General features: G+C 47.5%; 12 protein-coding genes across 12 annotated transcripts; 7 read left to right on the top strand and 5 right to left on the bottom strand.

Moving 5' to 3' along the window:
• The first annotated feature begins 101 nt into the window (after positions 1-101).
• Positions 102-1587, top strand: BDR25DRAFT_255348 (cobW-domain-containing protein). The gene is made up of 2 exons (XM_033686350.1): positions 102-211; positions 271-1587. Exons 1-2 carry the CDS (start codon positions 163-165, stop codon positions 1341-1343), a joined length of 1122 nt encoding a protein of 373 aa, XP_033551704.1. The 5' UTR covers positions 102-162; the 3' UTR covers positions 1344-1587.
• A 135-nt stretch (positions 1588-1722) lies between these two features.
• Positions 1723-4073, top strand: BDR25DRAFT_332172 (uncharacterized protein; the record flags this gene model as incomplete). The annotated part of the gene is made up of 2 exons (XM_033692724.1): positions 1723-3520; positions 3980-4073. The coding sequence occupies exons 1-2, from the start codon at positions 1872-1874 to the stop codon at positions 4071-4073; spliced, it is 1743 nt and encodes a 580-aa protein (XP_033551703.1). The 5' UTR covers positions 1723-1871.
• A 1248-nt stretch (positions 4074-5321) lies between these two features.
• On the top strand, positions 5322-7371 carry BDR25DRAFT_340547 (cell division control protein Cdc6; the record flags this gene model as incomplete). The annotated part of the gene is made up of 2 exons (XM_033693512.1): positions 5322-5428; positions 5486-7371. The coding sequence occupies exons 1-2, from the start codon at positions 5371-5373 to the stop codon at positions 7369-7371; spliced, it is 1944 nt and encodes a 647-aa protein (XP_033551702.1). The 5' UTR covers positions 5322-5370.
• Positions 7372-7564: 193 nt separating this feature from the next.
• On the bottom strand, positions 7565-9792 carry BDR25DRAFT_351363 (uncharacterized protein; the record flags this gene model as incomplete). Its single annotated transcript, XM_033694839.1, has 15 exons — positions 7565-7644; positions 7707-7735; positions 7788-7864; positions 8009-8121; positions 8178-8325; positions 8359-8410; positions 8458-8643; positions 8682-8864; positions 8909-8994; positions 9023-9115; positions 9205-9343; positions 9398-9466; positions 9623-9661; positions 9693-9734; positions 9776-9792. The coding sequence occupies 15 exons, from the start codon at positions 9790-9792 to the stop codon at positions 7565-7567; spliced, it is 1353 nt and encodes a 450-aa protein (XP_033551701.1).
• A 373-nt stretch (positions 9793-10165) lies between these two features.
• Positions 10166-11164, top strand: BDR25DRAFT_351362 (uncharacterized protein; the record flags this gene model as incomplete). The annotated part of the gene is made up of 7 exons (XM_033694838.1): positions 10166-10181; positions 10217-10305; positions 10347-10439; positions 10468-10640; positions 10698-10789; positions 10894-10984; positions 11050-11164. 7 exons carry the CDS (start codon positions 10166-10168, stop codon positions 11162-11164), a joined length of 669 nt encoding a protein of 222 aa, XP_033551700.1.
• A 31-nt stretch (positions 11165-11195) lies between these two features.
• Positions 11196-11657, bottom strand: BDR25DRAFT_215080 (uncharacterized protein; the record flags this gene model as incomplete). Its single annotated transcript, XM_033684825.1, has 1 exon — positions 11196-11657. One exon carries the CDS (start codon positions 11655-11657, stop codon positions 11196-11198), a length of 462 nt encoding a protein of 153 aa, XP_033551699.1.
• Positions 11658-12623: 966 nt separating this feature from the next.
• On the top strand, positions 12624-13406 carry BDR25DRAFT_301467 (uncharacterized protein). The gene has a single exon (XM_033689580.1). It carries the CDS (start codon positions 12778-12780, stop codon positions 13240-13242), a length of 465 nt encoding a protein of 154 aa, XP_033551698.1. The 5' UTR covers positions 12624-12777; the 3' UTR covers positions 13243-13406.
• Positions 13407-13466: 60 nt separating this feature from the next.
• BDR25DRAFT_301466 (PK beta-barrel-protein domain-containing protein-like protein) lies at positions 13467-14067 on the bottom strand (the record flags this gene model as incomplete). The annotated part of the gene is made up of 1 exon (XM_033689579.1): positions 13467-14067. Exon 1 carries the CDS (start codon positions 14022-14024, stop codon positions 13470-13472), a length of 555 nt encoding a protein of 184 aa, XP_033551697.1. The 5' UTR covers positions 14025-14067.
• Positions 14068-15534: 1467 nt separating this feature from the next.
• On the bottom strand, positions 15535-17044 carry BDR25DRAFT_351359 (uncharacterized protein; the record flags this gene model as incomplete). The annotated part of the gene is made up of 10 exons (XM_033694837.1): positions 15535-15663; positions 15704-15800; positions 15826-16083; positions 16114-16294; positions 16341-16410; positions 16477-16581; positions 16607-16711; positions 16748-16820; positions 16847-16952; positions 17035-17044. The coding sequence occupies 10 exons, from the start codon at positions 17042-17044 to the stop codon at positions 15535-15537; spliced, it is 1134 nt and encodes a 377-aa protein (XP_033551696.1).
• Positions 17045-17534: 490 nt separating this feature from the next.
• BDR25DRAFT_332169 (uncharacterized protein) lies at positions 17535-18681 on the top strand (the record flags this gene model as incomplete). The annotated part of the gene is made up of 2 exons (XM_033692723.1): positions 17535-18421; positions 18500-18681. Exons 1-2 carry the CDS (start codon positions 17539-17541, stop codon positions 18679-18681), a joined length of 1065 nt encoding a protein of 354 aa, XP_033551695.1. The 5' UTR covers positions 17535-17538.
• A 916-nt stretch (positions 18682-19597) lies between these two features.
• BDR25DRAFT_384265 (MFS general substrate transporter) lies at positions 19598-21397 on the bottom strand (the record flags this gene model as incomplete). Its single annotated transcript, XM_033697862.1, has 4 exons — positions 19598-20637; positions 20686-20860; positions 20958-21032; positions 21084-21397. The coding sequence occupies 4 exons, from the start codon at positions 21395-21397 to the stop codon at positions 19663-19665; spliced, it is 1539 nt and encodes a 512-aa protein (XP_033551694.1). The 3' UTR covers positions 19598-19662.
• An 81-nt stretch (positions 21398-21478) lies between these two features.
• Positions 21479-24446, top strand: BDR25DRAFT_351355 (uncharacterized protein; the record flags this gene model as incomplete). Its single annotated transcript, XM_033694836.1, has 22 exons — positions 21479-21525; positions 21553-21605; positions 21726-21809; positions 21835-21871; positions 21924-22089; positions 22123-22317; positions 22347-22400; positions 22467-22552; positions 22595-22613; positions 22675-22755; positions 22809-22823; positions 22880-23052; positions 23093-23118; positions 23248-23355; positions 23394-23498; positions 23572-23633; positions 23667-23683; positions 23738-23783; positions 23815-23853; positions 23919-23975; positions 24012-24268; positions 24329-24446. The coding sequence occupies 22 exons, from the start codon at positions 21479-21481 to the stop codon at positions 24444-24446; spliced, it is 1845 nt and encodes a 614-aa protein (XP_033551693.1).
• Between the last annotated feature and the right edge of the window lie 968 nt (positions 24447-25414).

The following is a 25414-nucleotide window of genomic DNA, read 5'->3' as shown; positions in this document are numbered from 1 at the left end:
TGGCGCCCCGCGTCCGATCGAGAGAAGCAGGCGCGGACACGTGCACTCAAACATGCCACTCGCGGCTACGCCTTCCCGATGCTCGCTGTGAATTTTCTCATCAACAACTCAATTCACTCCAACAACGGTTGCTGTTCTTGTTCACTCCTTTACGCAATCGCCATGATCCCAATCACCATCATTACAGGCTTCTTGGGGTCAGGAAAGACGAGTGAGTTGTTGAAACAGTCGCACCACTTTTCCGTTTTCCTTTGCTCACGTCCACTTCAGCACTCATCCTCAATTTAATCCCTCAGCTGCCCAAAAACTACAAACTCGCCCTCCTCAAGAACGAATTCGGCGATGTCGCCATAGATTCACAACTAGCAACCTCAAGCGCTATTTCTGGAGTGCAAGAGCTGCTCAATGGCTGCATATGCTGTAACCTAGTCGGGCAGCTCTCCGACGCTCTCGAGACCCTTGCGCGCGATGTTACCCCCGATCGAATCGTAATTGAGACTTCAGGGTCTGCCTTCCCCGCCACGCTTGCAATGGAGGTCAATCGTCTGTCCCAAAGCACTGGGAAGTACATACTGGACGGAGTCATGTCTGTCATTGACGTGGAGAATTGGAAGGGTTATGAAGATACATCCGTCACTGCGAAAATGCAAGCTCGCTACACTGATCTGATTGTGCTGAATAAGTGGGAACTGGTCAGCGAAAGAAGGCTAGAGGATGTTGAAGACGCCATTCTAGCTCTGGAAGTAGATCCTCCGACTCCAAGAACGAAAAGCGACAAGGGATGGGTAGACAAGGACATCATCTTCGGACTAGATGCGAAGTTGGCCAAAGGAATTGGCACGAGGTCGCAACATCACCACGACCACGGCCACCAAAGCGAGGTGGAGGTACTGTCAGTAACCCTGACTTCCCCAACAAAGACTGGACTAGACGTGGGCAAACTGTGTAAGCTATTAGAGGAACCCACCAAAGACGCAGTGTACAGGATGAAGGGCGTCCTTTATGCGAATACAATTCCAAAATCCTCAGATGGCCGCCCGGCCTCCGCTCTCACTGTCTGCGGCCGAACGCGGTACATCCTCAACTGGGCCTTCGGTCGCTGGACCTTCACCGAGGCACCTCCGCCATCTACGAACTCAACTCCAATGGCTTCAGGAACGGCAACACCAATAAGCTCCGGATATTCGACGCCCATACCTGCGGGTGAAGAGCCAGATCTGAGAATGACCGTGATCACGGCAAAGTACGAGTCGAACATGTTCCAGAAAACTATAGAATCTGGTGGCTATATTGCTTCCCAAGATGGTTCAGATGGCGTTCTTACAGTCCAGAGGATTCTATGAACAAGTCTGTAGACATGCATTTCGTCTATATTCATTCGATTTCTAGAACCTTCAAATCCGCCAGTCACTCTGTGAACAGTAATCAAATACTGGACGCGGATCACGAAGCATGGTTTCAAGCCCGCATGCAGTAACGTTGAGACAATCATGTGTTTGTTCAGCTGCAAAGATGAGTCTTGGCAAGGCGGACATGAACTTGGAGCACCCTGATTCGATTTTCCAAAGCCTTGCGTAATACAAAATCGAAAGGCGTTGTCACCAGGGCTGGCCTAAATTAGCAACAAAGACGTCAAGCGAGATGCATGCACCTTATCGAAAGCCGACATTGCCATGCATGTAGTGGTGGCGGTGCTTCTCCAGAACGAAGCTCACTCGTCTTCGAGAACATCAACCTCAACATCTTCTAGAATAGGCATTATGGTGCGAGTGATACCTATACCTTTCAGACAACGAACGATTCAAACCTAGTTAACACGTATGCTTTCAGTGTCTTGACCTCATGCTCACTTGTCATTTGTATCATCCACCATGTCACGGAATCCATTTCCAAGATCCTACAAATACTTGAATATGGGCAGCTCCGATCATATCGACAACACCTCCCCCAATCCCCCACGACGCGGATTCTGGCATTTCCTGCGACATAATCTAACAATTGTTCTGGCGTTTTCGACGGGTCTGGCATGCGTTGTCTCTGTTATCATCTTCACATCCTGGCTGAGCAATCAAGTTCTACATTGTCCGGACTGGTCTGTTGATTGCCATGTTTCTCGTCGCATCCATCTAATTTCCGGACAAATCGGCACAGTTCAGGGTCTAATCACCGCCGTTTTCGCCATCGGGCTTGCGGCGTTGGCCTATGCAGCACATGCATTCTCAGAATCGGCACTCTGGCCGCTCCTTAATAAACAATCTTTCACCATCAGGGAAATGGGCACGTACATTGAGGCTAGTCGTGGGTCGATTCTGTCGTCTCCTCTTGCACTACTCGCCGCTCGGAATTTCGACTCATCCTTGGTTATCTTATGTACGGTACTCATCACTCTGGCCCCTCTTTCAGGTGCTCCACTTGTTGGTTATGTTTATGATCAACGGAATCTGTCGGTCGAATTTAAGAGCGTCTACCAGCCCGGTGGAGGAATCGGAGTGTTTTTTACGCAGCAGAACCCACCGGGCCCACGCCGCGACGCCGCTCAAAGTTTGTACACCTCATGGGCCTTTAATCTATCATCGGAACCAATGCCAGAATATCGCAACTGGTTTATTGACCGTCGGAGTTTGTTGGATCGGGGTAACATGACTGTAGGTGCAGTCATGCTCAAGCAGAATATCTCCTGCAAAGGTTGGAAGGCAGAACCAACAGATAAGAAAACGCATCTGCGATTCAAGACGAAAATGGCTACGCATAACAGGACGAAGCATCACGAACATAGCGAAGAAGTTCAAGTTCGGGATCAACCAAGGCTCGCCGTTTGGACTCATGACTACGCGTTTCACTCCCCGACGAGAACGAGCGCGACCATCATCTTCGCAGCGCTCAACGGCACTATCGAAGACGGCCTGACGACGACAAATCTCCCAGATAATGCCTCCATCGTCAGTATCTCCAGTATAGCATGCGAAATCGATATCAACCTCATCGACGAGACTCTCACTGTAGGATCTGGAGCCCCATTCCCCACAACCCCAATAAACTCTATCAAAAGTCTCCAAGAACCCGGAGGCAAGGAGGCAAAGAACTCAACCTGGAACGAGCTCGCGCTCTGGTTCGCCGTCGCGCCCGTAGCAAACGGTGCAAGTGTCTACGGTGCGCAGCCTATGTACTCTTACAACCATGACTGGATTCCCCTGAGATATACATCGGTAAACGGGGGATCGAACGCTGGCTGGACTATTCCATATATTAAAAACTTCATCCAAGTATCAATTGGCGCATCGATGCTGGGCGAAACGAATAAATTCGCCGACGGAAAGCCTATTGTTATGCCATCCCTCTCTCTTACCCTGAAACTCGACCCCACGAGAACCCTACTACTTCTCATACCCCCGCTTGTTATCTTAGCTTTGGGATCGCTTCTGATTGCTTGGAATATCAGCTTTTACAGACGACGAGATATCCCGATTATGCGGAAAGCGTCACTGTGCGAGATCCTGAAGAGCGCGCAGACCGAAGATGTGTTGGGGCCGGCGGCGAGGGATAAGTTGGATTCGAGAAAGTTGAGTAGATTGGGAGATTTGAGGGTGGGGTTTGGGAGGGGAGAGGTTGGGTTGTGGGGGTTAATGAGGCCTTAGGAAGGGTGTGGAGGGGCATGAGATGATGGGATGATGAGTTCGCGTTTTGCGCAGGTGTGGAGTTACGGATGAGTCGAGAATAAATCAAGAATCCTATTAGAGTTTAACGATTCTATTTTGCAAAAATTTTGTGTGAATTATGTGTGAATTAGTGGGTGGTAAATTGCGCTTCCTCGTGATGAACATGCCAAATACCGTATGGTCTTCCAGATTTACTCCCCATTTAATCCGCGTTGAGACTTACTAGGCTTTCTATTGCTTTACCTAAAACACAATACAGAATTTGTAGAATGATGGGGAATGATGGGGTAATTTATAGGATCCTTTAATGATGTCCACCGAAGCAAGGCCCCTAGAACCTCCCCAGAGCGTGCCTCGGTTTTGGCACTGTGTAGTAAGGCAGACGACGGGGACCGACTTGCAGATCGGTTGCCATGACTTTCAAATCCTCTGCCAGTCTTCCAAGCTGCCAACAATTGGGGTATATTTGTTTGAATAATATCCAAAGACGCCGCGACATCTTCTCCACCTCCCTGGACAAACTGTATGTATCCTCATTGTAGCCCTCCTTGTAGTGGTAATGTATTCGACAATACCTGTGTAGGATCTGCTCGTAGGTGTTGGGATGGCTCAGGAACAGATCGTCAAAGAGTTGCGGATTCATCTTGAGGTCAAGTTAATCTTGTCATCTGGTTGGATAACATGACTCGGCTTACCGTCTGATTCCAGGCCAGGCACCATTCACAGCACGGCCGCCGCCCAAGGAGCCACCGAGCCCCATCTAGCCACGGGTAATCCGGTAGAACTTGATGGAAGTGGCGTCCTCCGGGAAAAGGCCAAGGGTACGGACATGTCTCCCATGGGGCCATTCTCCAGGCTTAGCAACCTAGTGTGTGAAGAGTGAAAATTGAGCTGTGACAGAGGTGGCCAAAGACCAAAAATTGAGCACTATGCAAGGGTTGAGAAGAGCCGGGTGCAAGCCTCGATCTCGTTGATACTTGTACCTTTTTATAGGACTGGTGAGGGCAGACTCGATACGCAATCTTTGCCGTGCATGCTCAATAATTGATGAGGGCGCGTGCGGCAGGACTACATGGTTGGCAAGCAAACAGGGAATGGCGGTGAGATCCAAAGAGGCAATGTTGCAGAATCTGATGCATGGGAAGGGGAGCGTGGTATGTCACACAGTTCACAGTGGTAAATCGCTGTGGGGAGTCTAGCGGTGCTAGGCAAACAGAACGTCACTTTTGTACAACCCAGCGACGGCTCTATGAGGCGCCCTAGGTCACAATCGCATCATCAAACTTGTGTGAGCATGAGGCGAACCACCTTCTGGGCTGATTGCTTAATTGCACAACATGGGCAGGCATGCGTAATAGTTGGGTAGAGCTGCTGGGAAAGGTCCGGCTAGTCTGGCGGTTTGGAAATGCTAATAATGGCGGTCTTTGTGAAGATAGAGATGATTGTGTGAGTGTCGTCTAAGGGATAAAGAAGCACCATGAGAGAGAGACAGCAGCGATGGGCCTTATATCGCGACGCCGGAACCTTGGCATGTAGCTGGTGGCTGGGAGATTTATGCCAAGGCGCTAAAAGCACTTTACGCGGTTCGTGGCTGCTGCGCGTCAAAACGACGGACGCGACCGACTCTCTGAACGCTCCTTCACATCTTCGTCCCACCAACACACCTTCCACCCGAGTCCCAATTCCACTCCACCGCGCTTTCCTATTGCCCACGATGCCTCCTACTGTTCTCGGAAAAAGAACCCGCAGCTCCGCGAATGCAGATGCGTCTGGTAAGTGCTATGGACGCTCGATTCGACTCCTGTCAACAAAACTGACAGCGCCTGCAGATGCCAGCTCTACTGTAGCAACTCGCGCAAAAAGAAGGGCACACTTCGTGATTCTCGACGATGCTGAGAATGAGAACCCCTTTGTCACTCCAAGCAAAAATGCCCCCGTCAATGGCAACGCTATGGACGTTGACGAACCAATCGAGGAGAAGCCACCGAGTAAACGGGGAAGGAGAGCTGCAACCACGCCTGCTAAACACAGCTCCCCCGAGACGCGACTACCATTGTCAACCGCCAAGCTTAATTCACCATCGAAAGCACCTGCCGCAGTCTCACAAAAACCAGCCCAGGCTACAACGCCCCATACTCCGCGCCACCGGGACGCGCTCTCAAAGAAGGTCGCGGTAACGCCAAGGCATCGCCTCATTGTCGCTGGGCGGCCTCTCACACCTCGAACGTCCCACACACCTTCGACGCCTCGCAATACTGCTCCCACTGTCTACAATGAAGCTCGCCAAGTATTTGCCCGAGGCTCTGCGCCAGCAATATTGTTCGGACGCAATGAGGAGCGAAAGGAACTCGAGGCATTCATCTCAACACGCACTAAGGCAAAGAAGTCTGGCTGCCTCTACGTCTCTGGTCCTCCTGGCACTGGAAAAAGTGCTTTGGTCAATGAAGTCTGCGGCACAATTAAGTCTGCGGGGAGTGTCAAGACTGGCTACATTAACTGTATGAGTGTCAAGGATGCGGTAGATCTGTACCGAAAGTTGTTAGAAGAGTTCGTCGATATTACCGAAATTGCAGAAGGCCAGGAGGTCGATGCTTTAAAGACACTCTTCATGCAACGCAAGACCTCATATGTCGTCACACTCGATGAAGTGGACCACCTTTTAGAACTTGACACCGATCTCCTCTATAACATCTTCGAGTGGTCGCTCCAACATTCTTCAGGTCTTGTTCTTGTTGGCATTGCAAACGCTCTCGATTTCACGGATCGGTTTCTACCTCGATTAAAGGCTCGTGGCCTCAAGCCCCACCTGCTGCCGTTCCTACCCTACACTGCACCTCAGATCGCTTCTGTCATTACTTCGAAGCTGAAGGCCTTACTACCTGCGGACTCAAACCATGTACCGTTTCTCCACCTAACCGCCATCCAGTTCCTCTCCAAGAAGGTGGCAGCACAGTCTGGTGATCTCCGCAAGGCATTTGACATCTGCCGCCGAGCGATCGATCTTATCGAGGCTGATACCCGTGATCAATACGCGAAGAAACTAACCGAAATTACTCCATCTCCTACACCTTCTCCATCCAAGATTCCTCTGGTCGAAAATATGAATCTCTCTTCACCAGTCATTCGAACACCTTCAAAGATCAAGTCGCAAAATCCACTCGCTGCTTCCATGACCCAACTCACGATTGAGAACGCACCACGAGCCACCATTGCTCACGTGGCACGAATCACCGCTGCTGTTTTCAGCAACGGTACAGTTCAACGCCTCCAAAACCTCAATCTTCAACAAAAGGCAGTCCTATGTGCTCTATCAGCTCTAGAAAGGAAGAAACGGAGCTCCGCGGCAGACAGTGTGCTAGCAACCCCATCGAAGGCCCACAGCACCGCACCAACCATCAGGGACCTCTTTGAAGCTTACACCACCCTGTGCAAACGAGAGAATATCCTACATCCGCTTACCAGCACCGAATTCCGGGACATTGTCGGAAGTCTGGAAACACTCTCGCTCATATCAGCTATAGAAGGCAAGGCAGGGTCACTTGTTGTCACGGCCGGAACCCCAAGGAAGAAGGGTCGCGGCGGAGGATTTGGAGGCGCTGTTGTTGAAGATCGTCGTGTTGCAAGCTCTGTCGGGGCGACGGAGCTGGCTGCTGCTCTCGTGGGCCCTGGGAGTGGTATTCTGAAGGGTATCTTGGAGGGAGACGAGGCTTGCTGAAGAATGATAGCTGATGCGATGTATATGAGAGTAGATGGTTCGTTTGTGTGTGTGTTTTTTTGCATAGCGTGGGTGTTTGCATACGGGCTGTCCTAGATGGATAGAAAGCATAGCATCGTTGTTGTACAACACGTCAAATTCGAGTCTCATCACTTAGCTCTGTTTTTAGCTATGAAATTAGCATTGTAGTGATTTAATTCTTAGGCAATGATGGCAATGGAGAAGGCCTGGGTGCAGTGGAATTGTTGTGAGACTCTGGCCTGACTCCTGCTTCTATGATAGGTTAAGTAGAAGAATTAATTAGGCTAGATTTTCTTCTACTAATTCTCCCGTACTCACTATATCTTGGTCAGATTTTCCATCCCTAATCAATCCGGGTTGTCAACCTCGGAAGGCTAATTCCCTTTGTGTCTCACGTAACCAAAAGTTTCGGTGAACCTTGGAAGGCTTCCACCTCACCCGCTCTGATTTCGACCTTACACTGCGTTCGCCTCTATCGTCGCCATCACCACAGCAAGCGCAGATGTTAAGCAACCTCTCGGCTTACTTTTATATTCCCAATGTTACTCGAGAGAGTAGTAAAAAAGCGGAGGTGGCGCCTTTTCTACCCTAGACTCTTCTATTTTCTTATAAGCACACGCATTATCAGTGCAGTTAAGAGTTTGCCTTTGTCTTCCACCCTGACGCTGTCGGCACTATCGATTGCCTGTTCAAGTCTTGAGGGGTATATAGGCGATGAAGTAGTGATTCCTGCAGAGAACTTAGAACTAGCATTTGCCTAAACCATCTTTGGCAGTTCCAAGAACTTTCCACTATTTCTCTAGGCTTCAGAATTAGATCACCTCGCTTTTTCTTAAGCTTCGATCTTAAGCTTTTGTAAGCCTGGAGTAGACATGATGTATGTGGGACGCCAGGTCCACGATTGATTGGGTATTCCATTGTAGAGCCCCCGTGCTTAAAGTTTTATAAGCATCCAGCCTTTTAGACCATGCCCTCACACATCTTTGCTTTGTTGGACACATACGGCGCCAGTGCATTGCTCTAAACATAGATACATACGGGCTAAACGAGCTTCTAGAAACCTACCGCTGCTGCAAAGTACATGCTAAGCAGTTCTCCAAGTATTTGTTCAAGACGGCCTTGAGTTGCAGATCCGAAATATCAAACGAAGCGAAAGAGACCGCACAAGACAACTCCCAGAAGTCGGGCGTAAACCTAAGTATAAAGTTCTGCTTTGGTAATTTGTTCCCGTAACTCAAGATATCATCAACTCTAGTGCACCAGTCTAAGATACCTTGAACCTTAATGACCTGAAGGACGCTATCGCCCGCGAAAAGAGGAAGCAAGGCGGTTTCGCTACCAAGGAAAAGTAGATGAAGAACACCCATACTTCACTGGAATCCTGGGACAGGTACGATATATTCTCTCCAGTGGGACACGCCATTTGCGAGTGTAACCAGGCCAAGCCACTATCTACTAGTGCCTGTACCTTACTTTGTATCATGGCTGTCCTAAAGGCTGCACATTAACACAACACTCTTCCGCTGCAACACCACCTAGACTTACAACGAGAACAGGATACGGTTGGTGGGTGCCTAGCCAGGTTATTGTCCTAGGAAACTTCTTGCACCACATCTCAGGTGATTGGCACGAAAATGAGGTTGAAAGGGTACCTTAGAAGCACTCTCTTCTGAAATCCGAGACTGCCATCTGCCATCCTGATTAGGACGGGAGAAGAACGCTTCTAAGCGTGCGATCCTTAACTCCCTATTAAAAAGAGAAGTGGAAATAGAGCAAAAATTTTAAGTACTCTGCTTCTAGTACAACTTGAACAATCTGCAAGAGGTTATTCTGTAGGCATACATCGTTAACATGGATTGCAAAGTTGGAACCATGATGGCCGCTATAGTGACTGATATGGCTGGAGGCGTTATTCGTTAGAATTTCCCTGAATTCGCTGGCTTTCATGAAGCTGAAGGCAATGAAAGACCCTATTTTATATTGTTAGGCAAAGCTACGTCTCGACGTCACTGTTGGCTGAATCTGACGTGGCTTAAGAAGCGAATGAGCAACAGGCTTCAAAGATTCCTTCAGGCTGAACGTTAGAAGCAAACAGCCACTAGCAGAGAACAGCTTTAACAAGAAAATCTTTAAGCGTACTAAGTAAGTAGAGTATCTGTCAATCTTGTACTAGGTAAATATGCTAGACTTAAGTGTAAATTAGAAATTAGTCCAAGGCAATGTACGTTACGCTGAAAATTCTCCTTTGTCAAGCACTACCAGGAGCATTCTTGTGTGTCACTCTCTGGCGTTGAGGACACTGCTTTGAGGGCAAAGACACTAGCGCAAAAGCACGGTAATCTCTGTCGAGGACTCCCCCTTCAGGTTTAGTGCAGTCTCTCACTTATCTACACAGGGCATCGCTCCTCGCATTAAGCTTCTTCCTTATATCTTTCCTCAATTCCCTAACCCTACCTTAATTCTGTAGCACGATAGAGTAAAATCTATACAATATAAAAACCCCCTAAAAAACAGCCCTTGAAATGGATTAAAACTAAGTATTAATCGATTAAGGTAACATCAGTTTTGTCTAAACAAATATTGTTAGTTAAAGGATTTAAGTAGTTGTTATTATTCTAGGTGATTATGTAAACTTTCTTTTTAAATATAGAATAGTACTTTTGCTTATTAGGTCTAGATAAGTTAGAGTTGTACTATTTTAGGCCCCTGCGGCTAAGTCTACCCATGCCTAGTATAGCATGTGTAAGGCTGCTAGTCCTTACAAAGGGTGATAATGCACCGTAAGGCCCGTAACGGCTGGTACTAGGGTCCTTACGCGCGACAGGTATATATATACTATTCTGTACGCAGAATCAACTGTTGGTTGATTATTCACACCTTTTTGGTTGTGTTGGCGCAGTGGTACAGAGACCGGTCCTTATAGCATGTGTATTGTTTTAGACCCTAACGTATAGGACATTGACGTCCAAGGAAAATCTTCTGAGGAAATCAGCCTCCATATCAGGAGATTCTGCTGGTGTTGTTCGCTGATGGGATTACGCGGTAGGGTTTCGATTCCGTCCTTTCAAGCACTAGATGTTCTTCATCAAGACAGCGTTTGACTCTCTTGTTCCTGATATCCTGGAGCTTGTTTACTCTGTCTGTCTGCCAAGTAAAGTCAACATTGTAATGAATTTTTCTTCGTCTATTTATCTATTGTTGATAGTAATTAGCAAGCACGATGAAAACCGAATTTATAGGGCTAATGGGTTAGCATCTATTCTATTGCCTGGCAACTAATTGTTATCACTGCACGTGAAAAATAGATCTGGACTGTTAAATATTTGTGCGAATCTGTTAAGATTCAACTTCCAACCATTTCTTAAACAAAGGGGAATTCATGCATTCGACCAGTCACGTCAATAACATGTCAATCAAATGGTAAATAAAGGAACAGGTAAAACACAAACACTAGAAATGTACTAGGTTAAAAGTCTTAACCTCCTTATCATGCCTCCGTAGCTCTTCTGCGGGGAATTGATATGGGCATAACTGCTCAGTATAAAAATGCTCTCACCCTCTACCTAGAATGTCAGCGCTGTTTAAGCATTGAGTGAAAGTCTTAGACAAGTATCTATACCTTTCCACACAAATTAAACATTCCTGCAACGGGTAAAGACAATTGCCCCAAGAGGCTCCAGCAAAAGCATCAAGCTGCTTAAGCGGTTTTCCGTGCGGGTGTCGCATCATCTTGTACACCAACGGATTCTGCTCCCCAGTCCGTGTTTCGTAGGAATGATCAGGATAGACTGGGAGACCTGGTGTCATAACTGGTCCTTAGTCCCTTCATCCAGCTCTTTAAAGCCGTCTGGCAGCTTCATCATTATGTCGATTCCATAGTCTAAAAGCAGCGGCGGGTTAGCACCGATGAATACAGGCGTAGTCCACGCGCCTTGCCACTCAATGATTGATGAAATTCGCCCGCAGTCGTCAATGTAGATATTTCCAGCGTGAAAATCTGGGTGCCATATTCGAGGCAAGACGAGTTCAAAGTCGTTAGGGATAATGTAGGGGATTATGGACAGGTATTTCTGTAAAGAAGCGATATGGGCTTCCAGTGAATGTTGCTCTATACTCGTATACTGCAATGCATTCTTAGTCGCTTTCCAGGAATCTGCAGATGTTTTGATCCAGGCTATCTCACGGCTAGCAACCGACTCAAGATACTCTCTTGAAGAATTCCCTAGGGGGGTTGTAAACTGGATGGAGGCTGTGCGAGGTACCATGACTAGAGGATCTAAGAAGCTATTTTAGAGTCTGCCCCCGACTATTTTAGCTAAAAATTTATCCTTCTATAAAATTTATGCATCCCTTTGTTTTAGTATAATAATCTCAGACTAGAACTGCGTCCCGAAAACGTCCTAGCATTCACCCCTCCATAATATTCCTGCACCTCACCACAGGAATTTTTTAGCGCTGAACTATGAACCTAGAAAACGTTAATCCTCCTGCCTAGGCAAGAAAAGCTAGTCCTACGAAGGACAACTCTAGTTCTAATACTCCCACCGCGCGCCAGATAATTTCACTTACCTAGGTATAATATATTAGCAACGAATTTCTACGAGGAGGTGAAGAAAACAATTAGAATGAAGTGGAGGTGGATGTGTCGCAAGTAGTAGTGAGGCCTCATAAGAAAAACATGAAGAGAAGAGGAGAAGTACAAGGTTAACCACGTCGTTCCTGCTAGCCAGTGGACTTGGACTCGGTGGAAGAGAAAATAGAAAACTCTTGAGCCTCTCTCTCCACAGTCACATTGGTAGATGAACAAGATTCCTTTGAACGAGTGTTCTAAGGTGAGACTAATAGAATGGATTCTTCTTTCACATTTAGAGCTAGGGGAGTTACTATTCATTCTAAAAGTGTCAAATGACGCTGACTTCTCCCGGAGACTACTGCATCTTCTTAAATAATTTAGAATAAATCAAGTGGGTAACTTAGGATAAAATTGGGAACTTATCAATGTTCTTCTTAATTCTAGCAAGACGTTTAAAGATCAAGTTAATCTTATCTACGAGTGAAAATTCAGCTGTTAGGGAGGTAGGCATCAAATGTTACGCTTAGGAGACCTTGAGCTCGCTCCGAAACCGGGGCCCAGTTCCTATTTCCGCAACACGTGATTGCGCACGGATCAACTGGACCTCAGGGTGCCTACGGATTACGTTTGCCAACATAACTTTAGCCATTTGGCTATTCTCTTCTCACTCTGGTTTTATCGTGAGCATAACTTCTTGTTCTCTTTGCGAGTGGCTCCTAAGAATTGCACAACTTACAATTACATTCTTCTTTCTGTTTTCTTTGAACAGCAGCGTCAATTGTAGAACCGTCCTCATTCCTGGCATCTTCCTCATGGCTCAACCATCAGCCTTCAAAATTCATATTTTCTACCGCCTCTTCTTCACCTACCTCGACCCTTTAATCTGCATCTGGGGCGCGTATATGGACTTCTTCGACCCCGCTCTCGTCCTAAGCTCGCACGTCCCCAACGTCAGCCCGGATATTGGCCATGCCATGATCCTCAAGCAGCGCGGAGGCGGCATGCTTAACTTTGGGTTTATTTCTGCAGTTCTGTTGCGATACTCCACCGATCTGCAAGTTTGGAGGATTGTCCAATTCGCGGATTTGATTGTTGATGTCGCGTATTTTTGGGCGGTTTGGGAGGGTTTGGGGGCGCAGGGGAGGTTGGATCTTGGGACGTGGAGGGCGGAGGATTGGGGAAGTTTGGGGATTACAGGGTGTGCGACTGCGGTAAGGATGGCTTTCTTGATGGAGGTTGGGTTTGGGAGAAGGGCGGGGGAGAAAAAGATTGCTTGACCCGTGCTCACGCGCAGGCTTCTTGGCTTCGGAGGCAGTGGTGGGACTTCGTACATGATTGCCAGCCCTTGAAACAGTGTGTTTTTGCTCCTACATGATGTTGGGAATTATGGAAACCCTTGTACCGGACTCATCCCTGGAACAGATTCGGCAGCGAAGAAGCGATATCCAATATCTGTATTACTACAGACCTCCAACAGCTCATTACATCGCTACACAAGATTCCACTATACCGGCTCCAGCCCAACCTTCCTCCCCTGCGGCTCGACCACTCTGATCATATCTCCCGTATTCACCTTCCCACCTTTGACCACCACGCCCATAATCCCCGCCTTACAAATCGTCCTTCCAGCTCCATCTCGTAGTAGCACTTTATCCAACAACCCTTCCTTATGCTTCTCAATTCCCGGCCCGGGCCTTCTCAACCCCGTGACCTGCACAATGGGCACATCATCGCCGCTTCCAAAGTACAAATAGCTCCCCTTCGCCAAGCCCAGCAGATCAATACCTGTCGTCGTGATATTCTCGCCCAGTTCGCCTGGTTGGATAACGAAGTTTTGCGCCCGAAGTTCTGTGAAGAGTTCGTAGGGAATGAGGTGGACTTGGCGGAGGTTAGGTGTGGAGGAGTCGGTGGTAGATTGGCTTGATTTTTGATTTTTGGTGCCACTGTGGCAGTCGCCTTGCACACCGACGCCTGTGAGGAGGGTTATGGAAGGGGTGTAGGTTTTGGAGAAGGAATGCGTGTTTGAGAGGTGGGTGGAATGGACGTATGGTGAAGCCATTGGTTTTGGTGGTTCTATTTGATACCGGCAAGATCGAGAGCAGAGAAGCCGGCTGGACTGAATAACAGGAAGCCGGACCTGATAGATATCAATAAGATCCTCACCCCACTATGCATATCGTTGTTCTCCAACTCCCTTACTATTGGTGAGCCTATCTGCATGGTAGTGGGGTAAGTAGTTCTCATCCAATGATGGGCAAGGCAGGGTTTGGTGACGTGCATAACGGCGCATGCTTCGCAAGGCTGGGACACCTGGCTGAATATTGGTGGTGGATTTCCTTCAGGTGTTGTGCTCTTAAAAATAGTTCCTGGAGGCCGCAGACTGAGATTGTAGCCCGATATGGATAGGTAGACCGAAACTGGCCTGGTTGAACTCGACCGTTAGATCGTCGCAAACATCAAGGGTTTCCAACGTGCCTGGAGCTCGTATTCTAACCAGGATCTATGGTGCTTCTGTTTCTTCACTAGCAATTACTAACCTCTTGAATACCGATTAGCCATCACAAGATCCTGACAACATGCTCGCGCAACTTCATTCTCTCCATGCATGAACTCGATATCCATGTCCTGGCAATGGTTTCAAAGGAAATCAAAGTCATGTACGGGCGCGCTAGTGGAGGCAATCCTTCTGACTGGATCGCGGTGGTAGGTTTGGAAGGCGTGTTGTAAATGGTGTCTAGAATATCGATGAATAGGAACATCTTCGAATTGATATCGGAGACACTGTCGGAAGTGGTCGTTTTACATGATCTGAAGGTTTTTGAATTCGAGAGCGCTCGGTAGACGTTGAAATAAGTCTTGAGAGATCATGAAGCTGCAAGGTCTAGGAAGGGTTGGCTAGATCATAAGAACCATCTGACCCTGGTAGGCGATATGTCAAAATGCACGACTCTTGACGGATCGCACTGGTCGACTTATCAAGGCAGACGAATGATTTAGGTCTGGAGAAAATGAATGAAGAACCAGTTTTTGTGGTCGCGGCATCACATGGTGTCCATATACAAAACTTGGAAATGCTGTCGAAGGGAGCTTGGTAGTTGCTGGTAGACTAAAATCTGAAGACACTGTCAAATATCAAAGGCGGAATATAGTTGATAGCTGATGTACTAAGGAGAGACTGGCGTTTCTTTGGTTACCATTAGATTCATTTAGTTGCAATGTACTGTTGTAAAGTTTCCAACAAGATGTCGTTGATTGACTCACTAGGATGCATAGTGCTGAATGGTGCAGCCGTCCTGAAAAGTGAAACTTTCAGTGAATGCCAAGTTAAAGGGCTCGGACATGGCATTGACATACTTACCACGTTATTAATGGCGAGCCCAGAGATTCCTTCGGGGTCCCATGTTAAGATCGAAGCCCTGGGTGGGCCTACGTTCCATATTGCAATCCTTGACAAGCAAAGCTTTCATACCCAGAATCCTGTTAAGTTTCTGGGCATCACTCAGGGTGAGAGGCGTTGGCGGCCCCATTGTGTTCTAAAATAGATATAAGCAGCTAAGGGAGAGGGATTCTCAAGTTCGGGGTTTCGCTATTAGGAATAAAATATGACCTAAGGTTGATTTGAAGGGGTCGCGAGAGCTATAGGTAGGTGTTTTGCAAACCCCCAAATCATCGTCAGTATCATGATGGATTAGAGTGAACTTTGCGATACGGAATTACCACGAGTTATTACGAATCAACACTGCTTAGGTAAAGAGGTTTCGGGGATCTTGAAAAAAAGATGCCAAATTGAGCAGGAATAATTGCCAAATATATGACAACAAAGAAAAGAAAAAATCTCCCCACTCCCTACTTAAACAGACGTTGAGAGACTGCGAGCGAAGATACGATGAATGCATGCCCCTAGGGTTGCCCAAAATTGCTCTCGCGTCCCTACTTGGGGCCTGAGAAGTGTCTTGCCAATTCGATTCTCATTTAGGTCAGCCCCACCGAGGATATTCAGGGGCGGCAAAGAAGCGGAGGTGGAAAAAGGAGGACGGCCTACGCAACAACTAGAGAGTGTCTCTTGAGACACTACTGAAGAAAGCAACACCTGTGGAAGATTTGATGTTGATGAATGGCTTGCCAAGCGTGTTGCGTCACAGTATCACAGATCATTGGGATGTCTGCGCGCCCAACAAGGGTCCAACCGTCCCGTCCCATCTGTCTCGTCGCACCCAGCATCCCATCTGTTGTCACTGAGAGCCCAACCAACAGTTATTTGGCCCTCAACCTTATTTGAGCCTTTTGAGTTTGAGGAAGTGCCAAGGCCGCTCTCTTGCAGATTTGAGACTCAGCTTCAGGAGACGCGGTCTCTTAGAAGCCTCAACCTTCAAACCGCTTTTATTCAGACGATGTTGATCTACACTCAAAGAATCCTTCGATAAAGCAAACGGCAGCTCATGAAGCTTTGATATGCATCAGTCTTAGGGGTTTGCGCAATAGGCCGAGAATTTCATCGGAAAATGACGAACGAGCGGCCAGGCGAGACACGATCCCAAGAATATAAAGCCACTCGGTTGTCCAGACCCCGATACCATGTTTAGTGGTCGAGTATTGTCAAAGCTTGCAAGCCGCGACTAAGACATCTTCAATTTGTGGAACATGGTCTTCGTGATTCACACCAGCAAGCCATCGCGCGTATTTATTCTCACCGTTAATGTGTTCGGTGGACTTGGCTCGGGAAGGAAAAATGGCGATAGGCTGGTGCTAGAAGTGTCGTACATTTTTTTAAAGTTCAGACACGCATTCAATCCTCAGCTGCAGGGCTGAGATTCGGTTGACATGACTTACGCAAACCGGACCGAAAGCTAAAATGCTGGGAGACCAACCAATCCACAGGACTCTTCCCGCGTCATTTCTGATTGCTCCTCACTTGCAAAGGACCGACTGGCCGTTGAAATCTTACAATTCGCCGCAACCCTCCAAAAAGACACTCGTGTCAGTGTCGCTTGAACAATCAACGCATGCCTACTTTCGCATTTTCAACACTTACCTTCTTGAACTATCTCCCTGCAAGCTTTATTATCGACCGATCTCCATTCACATTGACTTTACTGTGTATACGAATTCGAATGTCTCCAAAAGGCGGCACAACAACCAAGGCAATCCTTGACACCGAGTCATTTAGGTATCACCGAAAACCTTCGGCGTACTTCCCCGGACGATCCATGCGAGTCAAGACAGGGCACCGGCCGATCTCCCCACTGGATCGTGACGCCTCATCACTCTCCATCCGTATCTTCGTCTATGCTGCCACCTGTGCAGCATCTGACTAGTGTCCCTCAACCCTAGAATCACTCTCCGGCGCCGTCGTGGCTGTCAACGAGCCGCCAGGATGATGCCAGGCCCTTTACTTGGGTTCATAAACTCGGAGCCCCGACTCTTCATAGCACATTTTCAGTTTCTGCAACTTCCTTGCGAGATACCCCAGTCTGTGCATTTCCTGCAATCCTTCGCCTCACGTCTTATTAGACCCACCTGTTCTTGATTATTCTTAATTATTCTTTGCCGATTTTCTTCCCTCGTTCTACAGCATGGCACGCGATAATGGCATTGGAACGGATTATGTCCTTCCATATCCAATTGCACTCACAATAATAGCCTTCCTAGCTATTGCAATGTACAATGTCATTGAACTTACCCTCGTCATCTTCACCACCTTCAAACGACGCAATGGCCTATACTTCTACGCTCTTCTCGTTGCTGCATGGGGCATCATACCCTACTGCATGGGATTCTTTTTCAAATTCTACAACATCACCAGCTCAACCTCCCTATACATCACCCTTATCGCCATCGGCTGGCCTTGTATGGTCACCGGCCAGTCCCTAGTCCTCTACTCCCGCCTTCATCTCATCGCTCGCGGCAGTTCAGCAGGCGGACGCTGGGTCCTGATCATGATCACTGTCAACGCCATAATTTGTCACGTTCCCATCATCGTTCTTCTCTACGGTGCCAATTCCTCCAACTCGACCCCATTCCTCACCCCCTATTCCATCTATGAGAAGGTCCAGATCACTATCTTCTTCCTCCAAGAGGTTGTGATCTCTAGCATCTACGTCTGGAAAACGATGGCCTTGCTCCGCTCTGAAGGTGGCATCCGCGGCCGCAATTCCCGCATCGTCATGCAGCATCTTGTGTGGGTCAATATGATGATCATCGCGCTCGATATCACACTTCTCGCCATCGAGTATGCAGGATTTTACGACATCCAGACTACATACAAGGCGGCGGTATACGGTATCAAGTTGAAGATGGAATTCTCTATCCTAAACAAGCTACTCGATCTCTTCCAAGGCCGTATCCAAGATTCTTCGGATGATCCGCGCTCTCGCTCTTATCGCACTGCTGAGCTTGGTACTGTCACTCGCAAAGGAGGAGCTAAGTCACAAGTCACTGGAAATGGCACAGTTAGTGGTACAATCACAAGGTCCGCGAATAGCAATGGGCTAGGCAACTCAGCGTATGCCAAAATGGATGACCTTGGCCCTGTAGTGAGCCTCAAGGATGGCGACGTGGTGAAGACGACGCAGGTCACAGTGGTGAGAAGTGAGAGGGTATTACCGGGAGGCGCACACAGTGACGTGGAGAGTATGGCAGAGAGCAGTATGAAGGTGGAGATGAGAAGGGAAAGTGCTAGTTCTAGCGAGATTCAGATCGTGAACAACGGTTTCTAAAGCGATTGGTGACTGTAATGTTGTAACTGCGGAGCAAATAGCATGGACTTTATTTTTTTTAGCCGGCTCTAAGTTTTACTTGTGACAGTCATGTGTGGTGCGCCTTTCCTTCCCCAATCCAATCGGCATGTGCATGCGCCAAACTCAGGGGAAGTCTGAGCATGCAGCTATTTGCAAACTTCGTGGCACTCCTACGATTGCCACACGTCTCAAAAATGTGGCTTTCAGCCTCGCCTGCGCTCTGCACGCCGACCATGCCTTGATCCTTTTCCAGCAAACCGGATTGCATCTTATCACTTAACATGGAACATATCGGGGGCTCACCTGATACAGAGGATGGCACTTTGTTAGCGTTCTCTCTAGCTCTATTAAGACATGAAATTGATCAAATTGTCCCCAGCTATGTTCCGTAACATGCACGAAAATTTCTGTAAACATGATCACGATCTCAATGTGAGCACGAGTGTTCCTCGCCTAACGTTCTATGGTGAAACAATGCCTGTACCGCGATCTACACGCGAAGCTGCACGTTGATTTGCACATAACCCTTATGGTTGATCTCGAACCAGTTGTGCGGGAAATGGGTCTAGAGGACTTAGCCGAGAGAATAAAGGCTTGTGCAGAAAACTAGTAATCCCGAGAGGATGGAATCATGGGGTAGACTAATGTCCGGCTCTTGGTTCCGGATCCTTCGCGGATTTCGAGGAGGGATTCGGTTGGTACTACACATTGTGTGGCGGTTGTGGAGATGAGGCATAGGGGGCCTTACGGAAAGCACAGGACAACTGCTCGAGTACAAAAAAAAGGCCATGTTTCGCTTAGGGAAGGGAAGCAAGTAGTAGCTTGGTGGCAGCTCACACAGTGTGGCAAGAATCCATGGGGCTTCTAATACCATGTTAGTGACATAACATCTCTTCTCTAGCCTCATCATGTCGTCTCAACCTTGTCACGAATAACCTGTATCCTCATAGTTCCTCACCCTCAATGCACCATCCCACTCTTCGCCATCTCCTCCACATTCGCCCCATACCTTGAAATACTCTTCCTTCTTAGCGTCTTGCCCCATTTAATCATAATCGCTACAGTGGTAACTTGCGCCATCCCCACGAATGCTGCATTAAGAAAACAGTTCTGAAGACCCATGTCCGTCACCCAAGGCGTAATGCCATATCCGATTGCAAAGCTCATAGTATTTCGAATGAGGATAACTGTAATAATAGCCTCGCCCGACAAAGCTCGATATGAATCAATGCAATACGCGATAGAAAGTTGAAGACCCATCGTATTCGTGAGTGCAAGGATACACATTGCGAACACAGCGCCGAACCAGTGAACGTGATGGGCCGCTCCAACACCCCACAATATCAGACCAAATGGGATGAGAAGAAACGAAGGGGCAAAAAGCCAGAGACGGTCCTCAGATTCCAAGATACCTTTGTTCTTCCGCGCTTTTCGGATCACAAACCAGTCGCCAAACCAGCCCGTATATGCAGAGCCAATTGCTACACCTATGAGAGGAGAAACATAGGCAACTCCGACCATACTTGCCGAGAAGTTATATGTTCCGGATAGGATGAGCGAAGCAGTGGCGTTGAGGACATTGAACCAGACAAGATTACTTCCGTAGGAGAAGCCGGAATAGAAGATTACTGGAAAAGTGAGAAATATTAAAGGCCGGCAGACCATTCCTTTGAGCTCGTTAGGGTTTTGAAGATCTGCAGCTTGGAAAAGCTTAATCTTGTCCAGATATGTCTTCCGTTTGTAGCTAGTAAGTGGAGGGGAGAAGTTAACGGACGCTTCTGTAGGTGTGCATTTCTCTGGGTTCGCAGGCTCTGCTGGTGCGATGACCCCTGGGGTAGAGGCTGGTATCCCAGCGGTATGGCGGACGTAGTTGGTTTCTTCCATAAAGAAGAACGGGAATACGAATCCGATGCCACAGAAGATGGCGCACCAGTACTATCCGAGTCAGCATTCGATATCAAAAAGTTCTGAGAGCTTCATTACCAACACCCACTGCCAACCCTGTCCGTCATTGATGAAACCAGAGATGATGGGGGCGAAGAAATTGCTACCGGCAAGTAGAAGTGCATAAAGTCCAATGTATCGCCCTCGCTCGTGGCTGAAGTAGATATCCGTAACGCTGATCTCGCATAGGCTCTCAATCGGCGCTCCCACAAAGCTTTTGGATGATCTTGCTTGCTATCCATTGTCCATTGCTCTTCGTATATGGCGCCCAGAGTTGCGTTGCCATGGTCGCAAGAATCGACAGCAAATACATTGGTCGCTTTCCATATTGAAGAGCCAGGGGCTGCCATACGAGACATCCCCACCCAAAGAACAAGAACATGTATCTAATCCTGGTGAGATTTATTTTCGCACTTGCAGTATGAAGAGTCAATTACCCTGTTCCTTGGTTCAAATCGTTGAGGGTTAATCCGGTATCCTCGCTGATTGGCTCCAGCACCGAATATATTCCGGCTGAGGCAATCCCAACCATCAAAGTGTAGACACAAATGCATGCTGTACTCAACGCTTTGCGTCGTGGTGACCAGTTAAGGGGATCATCGGGGTCGGTCGAGGGAGCTGGGACGAGTACGATGTCTTTCTGCCCACCTTCAGCGTGCTGGCCACGCATCGTCCCTAAGAGGTCGACGATGTGAACTGTGCCTGGCACAGGCGCTTCTTTGCCAGCGGGATGTTCCATGCCATCAGCCATGATGAAAATTCACGATCAATGCAGGATCAAGGACTGCGAATTGAAGGAGTTTAATAAGTTGGGAACCTAAGAGCGAAGAAGATGGAGCAGCAGGCTGTCAATATAAACTCCAAGCACGTTGCACCAGGGTGACGACATGGTTCCACCACCGATAGGCTATCCGCTGATATGCAAGAGATAGGCAAAGATCAACCCCTTGCGAACCCACGTTACCTTCTACGAATGAAACTGCTAATTCAGCCAGGCTAGGATGAAAACAGCTCTAGACGTTAGAATAAGTCTCATTGAATGCCGGATTGCTAAGAAATGTGGGGATCGGTGCAGTGAGGCCCTAGTGATCGGTGCAGTGCGACCCTAGTGATCGCGGCGAAAGTAGAGGGAAGTTGCGCGATAAGCGTTGATACCGGACTTTGTGACTAATTTCTGGGAAGATTGAGGTGAAATAACTATAAATCGAGGTTACAAAAAGGACTTGTGATCTCAAGCTTAAGGCTAAGGAAGAAAATGCAATCAGGGTCTTTCGAAGGAACATTTGGGGGCATCAGTTCGCATTTCTTTCCATTTTAGGGTTAGCGTTCTCAGATTTGGTCTTCTCGAGGATGGGTAAGTTGATGTCACGCATTTTTTACGCAACAGCGGTTTCTTCAATTGAAATTTTTACTTCCACGAAAGCCAAACTCGTCATACACGATGTCTACTCTTTTACATCTATGTAACAGAAACAGAAAGAGCCAAGGCTCTATCATGCAGAATGTCGACAAGACAGCACGAAATGGAATGGAAAGGAAAGGAAAGGAAGATCGTGTCTAAGACTTTTGGTGCCACTTTCTGGCGAATTGTATTCCCGTGATGGTGCAAGGCTAAGATATCCGTGCCATCTTGGCTTCGTCTCCGATGTTCTTGAAATCATGTCTGAGGACGTTCTCTCCTGGATATGTTTACACAGTAGGTGACTATACAGTCGGAAGTGGTGTGGAAAGCGCGATTCGCCGAAACAAAGATGGTACACGAACTCTTTAGTTTTAGGGTTTATAATCTCTTAACGAGATGTGAACCGCCTTGTAAGTAGGCTTTGCTTATCGACTTATATGCTATGGTACGATGTCGTTGGAGAGCATCGAGTAGCTCGTGTTCGTTGTTACAAACCGAAACGAGGTAAGAACAGTTCTGAGTTAGACATATTCGAGTTTCATTCAGGGATCAAATTATGCTGAGAGTGCGTGACTCTTAGAGTAATAATTCTCTGAGTACTCTTTTCCATGAATCGCCATTACTAGCCTTCGAGGAACTGGGGGCCCATCAACTTTGCATGTTTCTGGTTCCGCAATTACACAAATACGAGAACTGAAGAAATCATGGTAGCCGCTATGTCCCCGCAATAGAATGGTCTCTAAACTCGTCAAGGCGATAGAACACGCTTTCGCGAGTAAAAGCGCAGCCACCTACAGGATACTAATAGCGAATGGACTAATCATGTCTTAGCTGATATCGTCGCAGTTCATGTTTTGGTATAGAACGGCCTTTGCAGCATGGGAAATTGCTGACGAATTTGCTATTTCTGGAGTCCAGAGCATAGCTCTTTCTTCAGTGACGAAGTTAATTTGCTTTCATATCCTGAAAGACCAGGTGAGATGTCTCGTTCTAAAAAAAAATGGGTCGTGATATCATCTGTTGATTGAAATTGGGGCTTCTGAGTCTGTTCCTTGACCTCGCTGCGATGAGTCCTCAACTTCGCAGAGAGCTCTAACCCTACCCTTGTAAGCTTGTCTTCCACGTACATAACTTGAAGCAATAAGTCTAATCGCTACAGCAAGTTGTTGTACAAGGAATAAGAGATTGATTGGTGAAAGGCATCGTCGCTTCCGGAATTTTAAGAGAGTATCCAAAGTTTGGTGTGTCTCTAGAAAATGGAATTTCACCGGAAGAGGCCCACCTCGCTACAATAATCACCATTCCTTGTTCTGCCTAAGACTGTAATCTCTTGGCGACGGATCAGCTTCATTCTCCATAGTTTTCAATGCGCCCTCCATTGTCGGCGTTATGGGCCCCACCGCTGGCATGACAAGCTCCCTTGTTAATACCAAGGAGAGTATCCCATCCAGTGCCCCCAGGAATATGTGTGGGTGCTCAAAGACTACAGCCGCTAACTAAAAAATGGTCCTCTCGAATTACAGAACTGGCTCCAACTGTGAACCAAGAGGGACAGAGATTGGACGAGACCCTATCTAAAATTTACGTACAAGCACTTTTGGGGCCGACTGGATTCTAGGGAGTTAGGAGCCGATTGTCTGGAATTAAACAGGAGATATAGCATGTTGTTGAAATTCTCGAATGCCATAGAGTAAGGAGCGCAACAATCAGCTGGCAAGATTATGACCCTCCTAAAGTCCACTACCCCTTTCTGAGATTCTTGACAGGACGAAAGGGCTACATGGAAACTAGATGCACGAGTTTCTGTTTACGTTATATAAGAATAATCAAATGAAAAGATGAAGGACTATCTAAGAATGACGATCCTCAGAGGTATTGCAAGCCCAGAGTTCATGATGGCCGTATCCAGGTATTCGATACACAAAGGGTGCAAACTGCTATGTTCCAGACAGAAAGAGAGTAGTTGAGCGCCTTCTTGGGCGATATTGATCACGTCCATCGGAAAGCCAGCAAGCGCTCAAATTTGATTCTTGGTAGCTATATCCTTCGTGAGGCTCTCCATGGGCTGCTAAATGCTACAAGAGGGCCCCTCGGATCCAATCTCCTTCCTTATTTTGAAGGAGAACCACTACCGACTATGTCTGGCTTAAGACAAGTCAGTATTGCCTACCCACGCGATCATGACCTTTGCGGACGGACTCAATTGGAACAAGTCCAGCAGTGGAATCAAATGCACAACTCTGATTTCGCTTCTCGTCAGGGGTGCCTCTTGTAGTGCAGTCGTATCAAAATTCTCGACATCTATGGACATGCGGCATACACCTTAGCTGCCCTATCACTCGTACTCATGTACACTGTTCTACGGCTCTCCTTAGATCGAGGGGCTTGGCTTTTGTAGCATTTGAATGTAAGAATTCTGTGATCCAATATTAGCCACTGCGTGTTATGCTCATCGAGATTTCGTACATTTCCCTTCATAACAATGTTGGCAAGTCCTCTTCCTTCTCTCCTCACTTCTGGAGGAACTTACCGTTAGCGCAGTTATCAAAATTTCTCAACCAGCAGTTGTTGAACCAAAAGTTTTGAGGAGGCGTCATGATGGCTCCTACCACCAGGATTTATAAATCACTTTTTATCTATTCACTTAACTCGTAGAGCGAGGTTGTCACGAAGTCTACCAAGCAATATGTCAGTTAGCAATACCTAGAGGCGATGGAACTCTGCTTTGACTTAAGTAAAGAGATCTGTGTAAAGGAAATTGTGAAACTGTAAGCGGACATTCCTCCTGACCCTATGCACGTAGGTGCGACGACTTCAGGTGCTCAGATACTCCATAGGCTTGAAGAGCACTATGAGGCTCTATGAAAACGAAAACTTGAGCTCACCTCTAGCACATGGTATCATCGATCTGTAGTGGCAGTCTCACAAAGCACCGAAATCACCTCTGTGGAGCTTGGGGGATAGAGTCCGGGCCACGGAGCCCTAGAACTGATGGCAGTGGATTGAGAAGAGATGACATCGGATTGAGAGGGGATCACTTCGGTGTAAGACGATGAAACCCTCCCAGAAAGAGAGTGTGTCAGTGCCGAAGAGCAGGGCCGTCGTGCTGAACATGAGAAGCCAAGTTCCGGCTCATGGCAATACCCCTAGAGCGCAGTGCCTTAGCCCATTTTGGGTTAGCGCTATTCCATTCATTACGATTTATCCTAGAGACTTGGCATGTGATAGAACTTAGGATTCATTCATTTTACTTCGATTCTGACGGAGTTCTCTCTTTTGTACAGCTATTGAGACCATGTCAATAGTCGCTAGGAAGCCTGCAATCTCCCACACAGAACGTATCCGAGGAGTCAGAACCATGCAATA

The sequence above is a fragment of the Lindgomyces ingoldianus genome (genome assembly GCF_010093535.1).
Source record: "Lindgomyces ingoldianus strain ATCC 200398 unplaced genomic scaffold BDR25scaffold_6, whole genome shotgun sequence".
NCBI classification, from domain to species: domain Eukaryota; kingdom Fungi; phylum Ascomycota; class Dothideomycetes; order Pleosporales; family Lindgomycetaceae; genus Lindgomyces; species Lindgomyces ingoldianus.
This window is presented reverse-complemented; position numbering and strand designations above follow the sequence as displayed.

Coding starts and splice junctions, on each gene's coding strand:
- BDR25DRAFT_255348 (XM_033686350.1), top strand. CDS start 163: ATGATCCCAATCACCATCATTACAGGCTTCTTGGGGTCAGGAAAGACG. Junction 212..270: donor CTTGGGGTCAGGAAAGACGA/GTGAGTTGTTGA, acceptor CGTCCACTTCAG/CACTCATCCTCAATTTAATC.
- BDR25DRAFT_301467 (XM_033689580.1), top strand. CDS start 12,778: ATGGCTCAACCATCAGCCTTCAAAATTCATATTTTCTACCGCCTCTTC.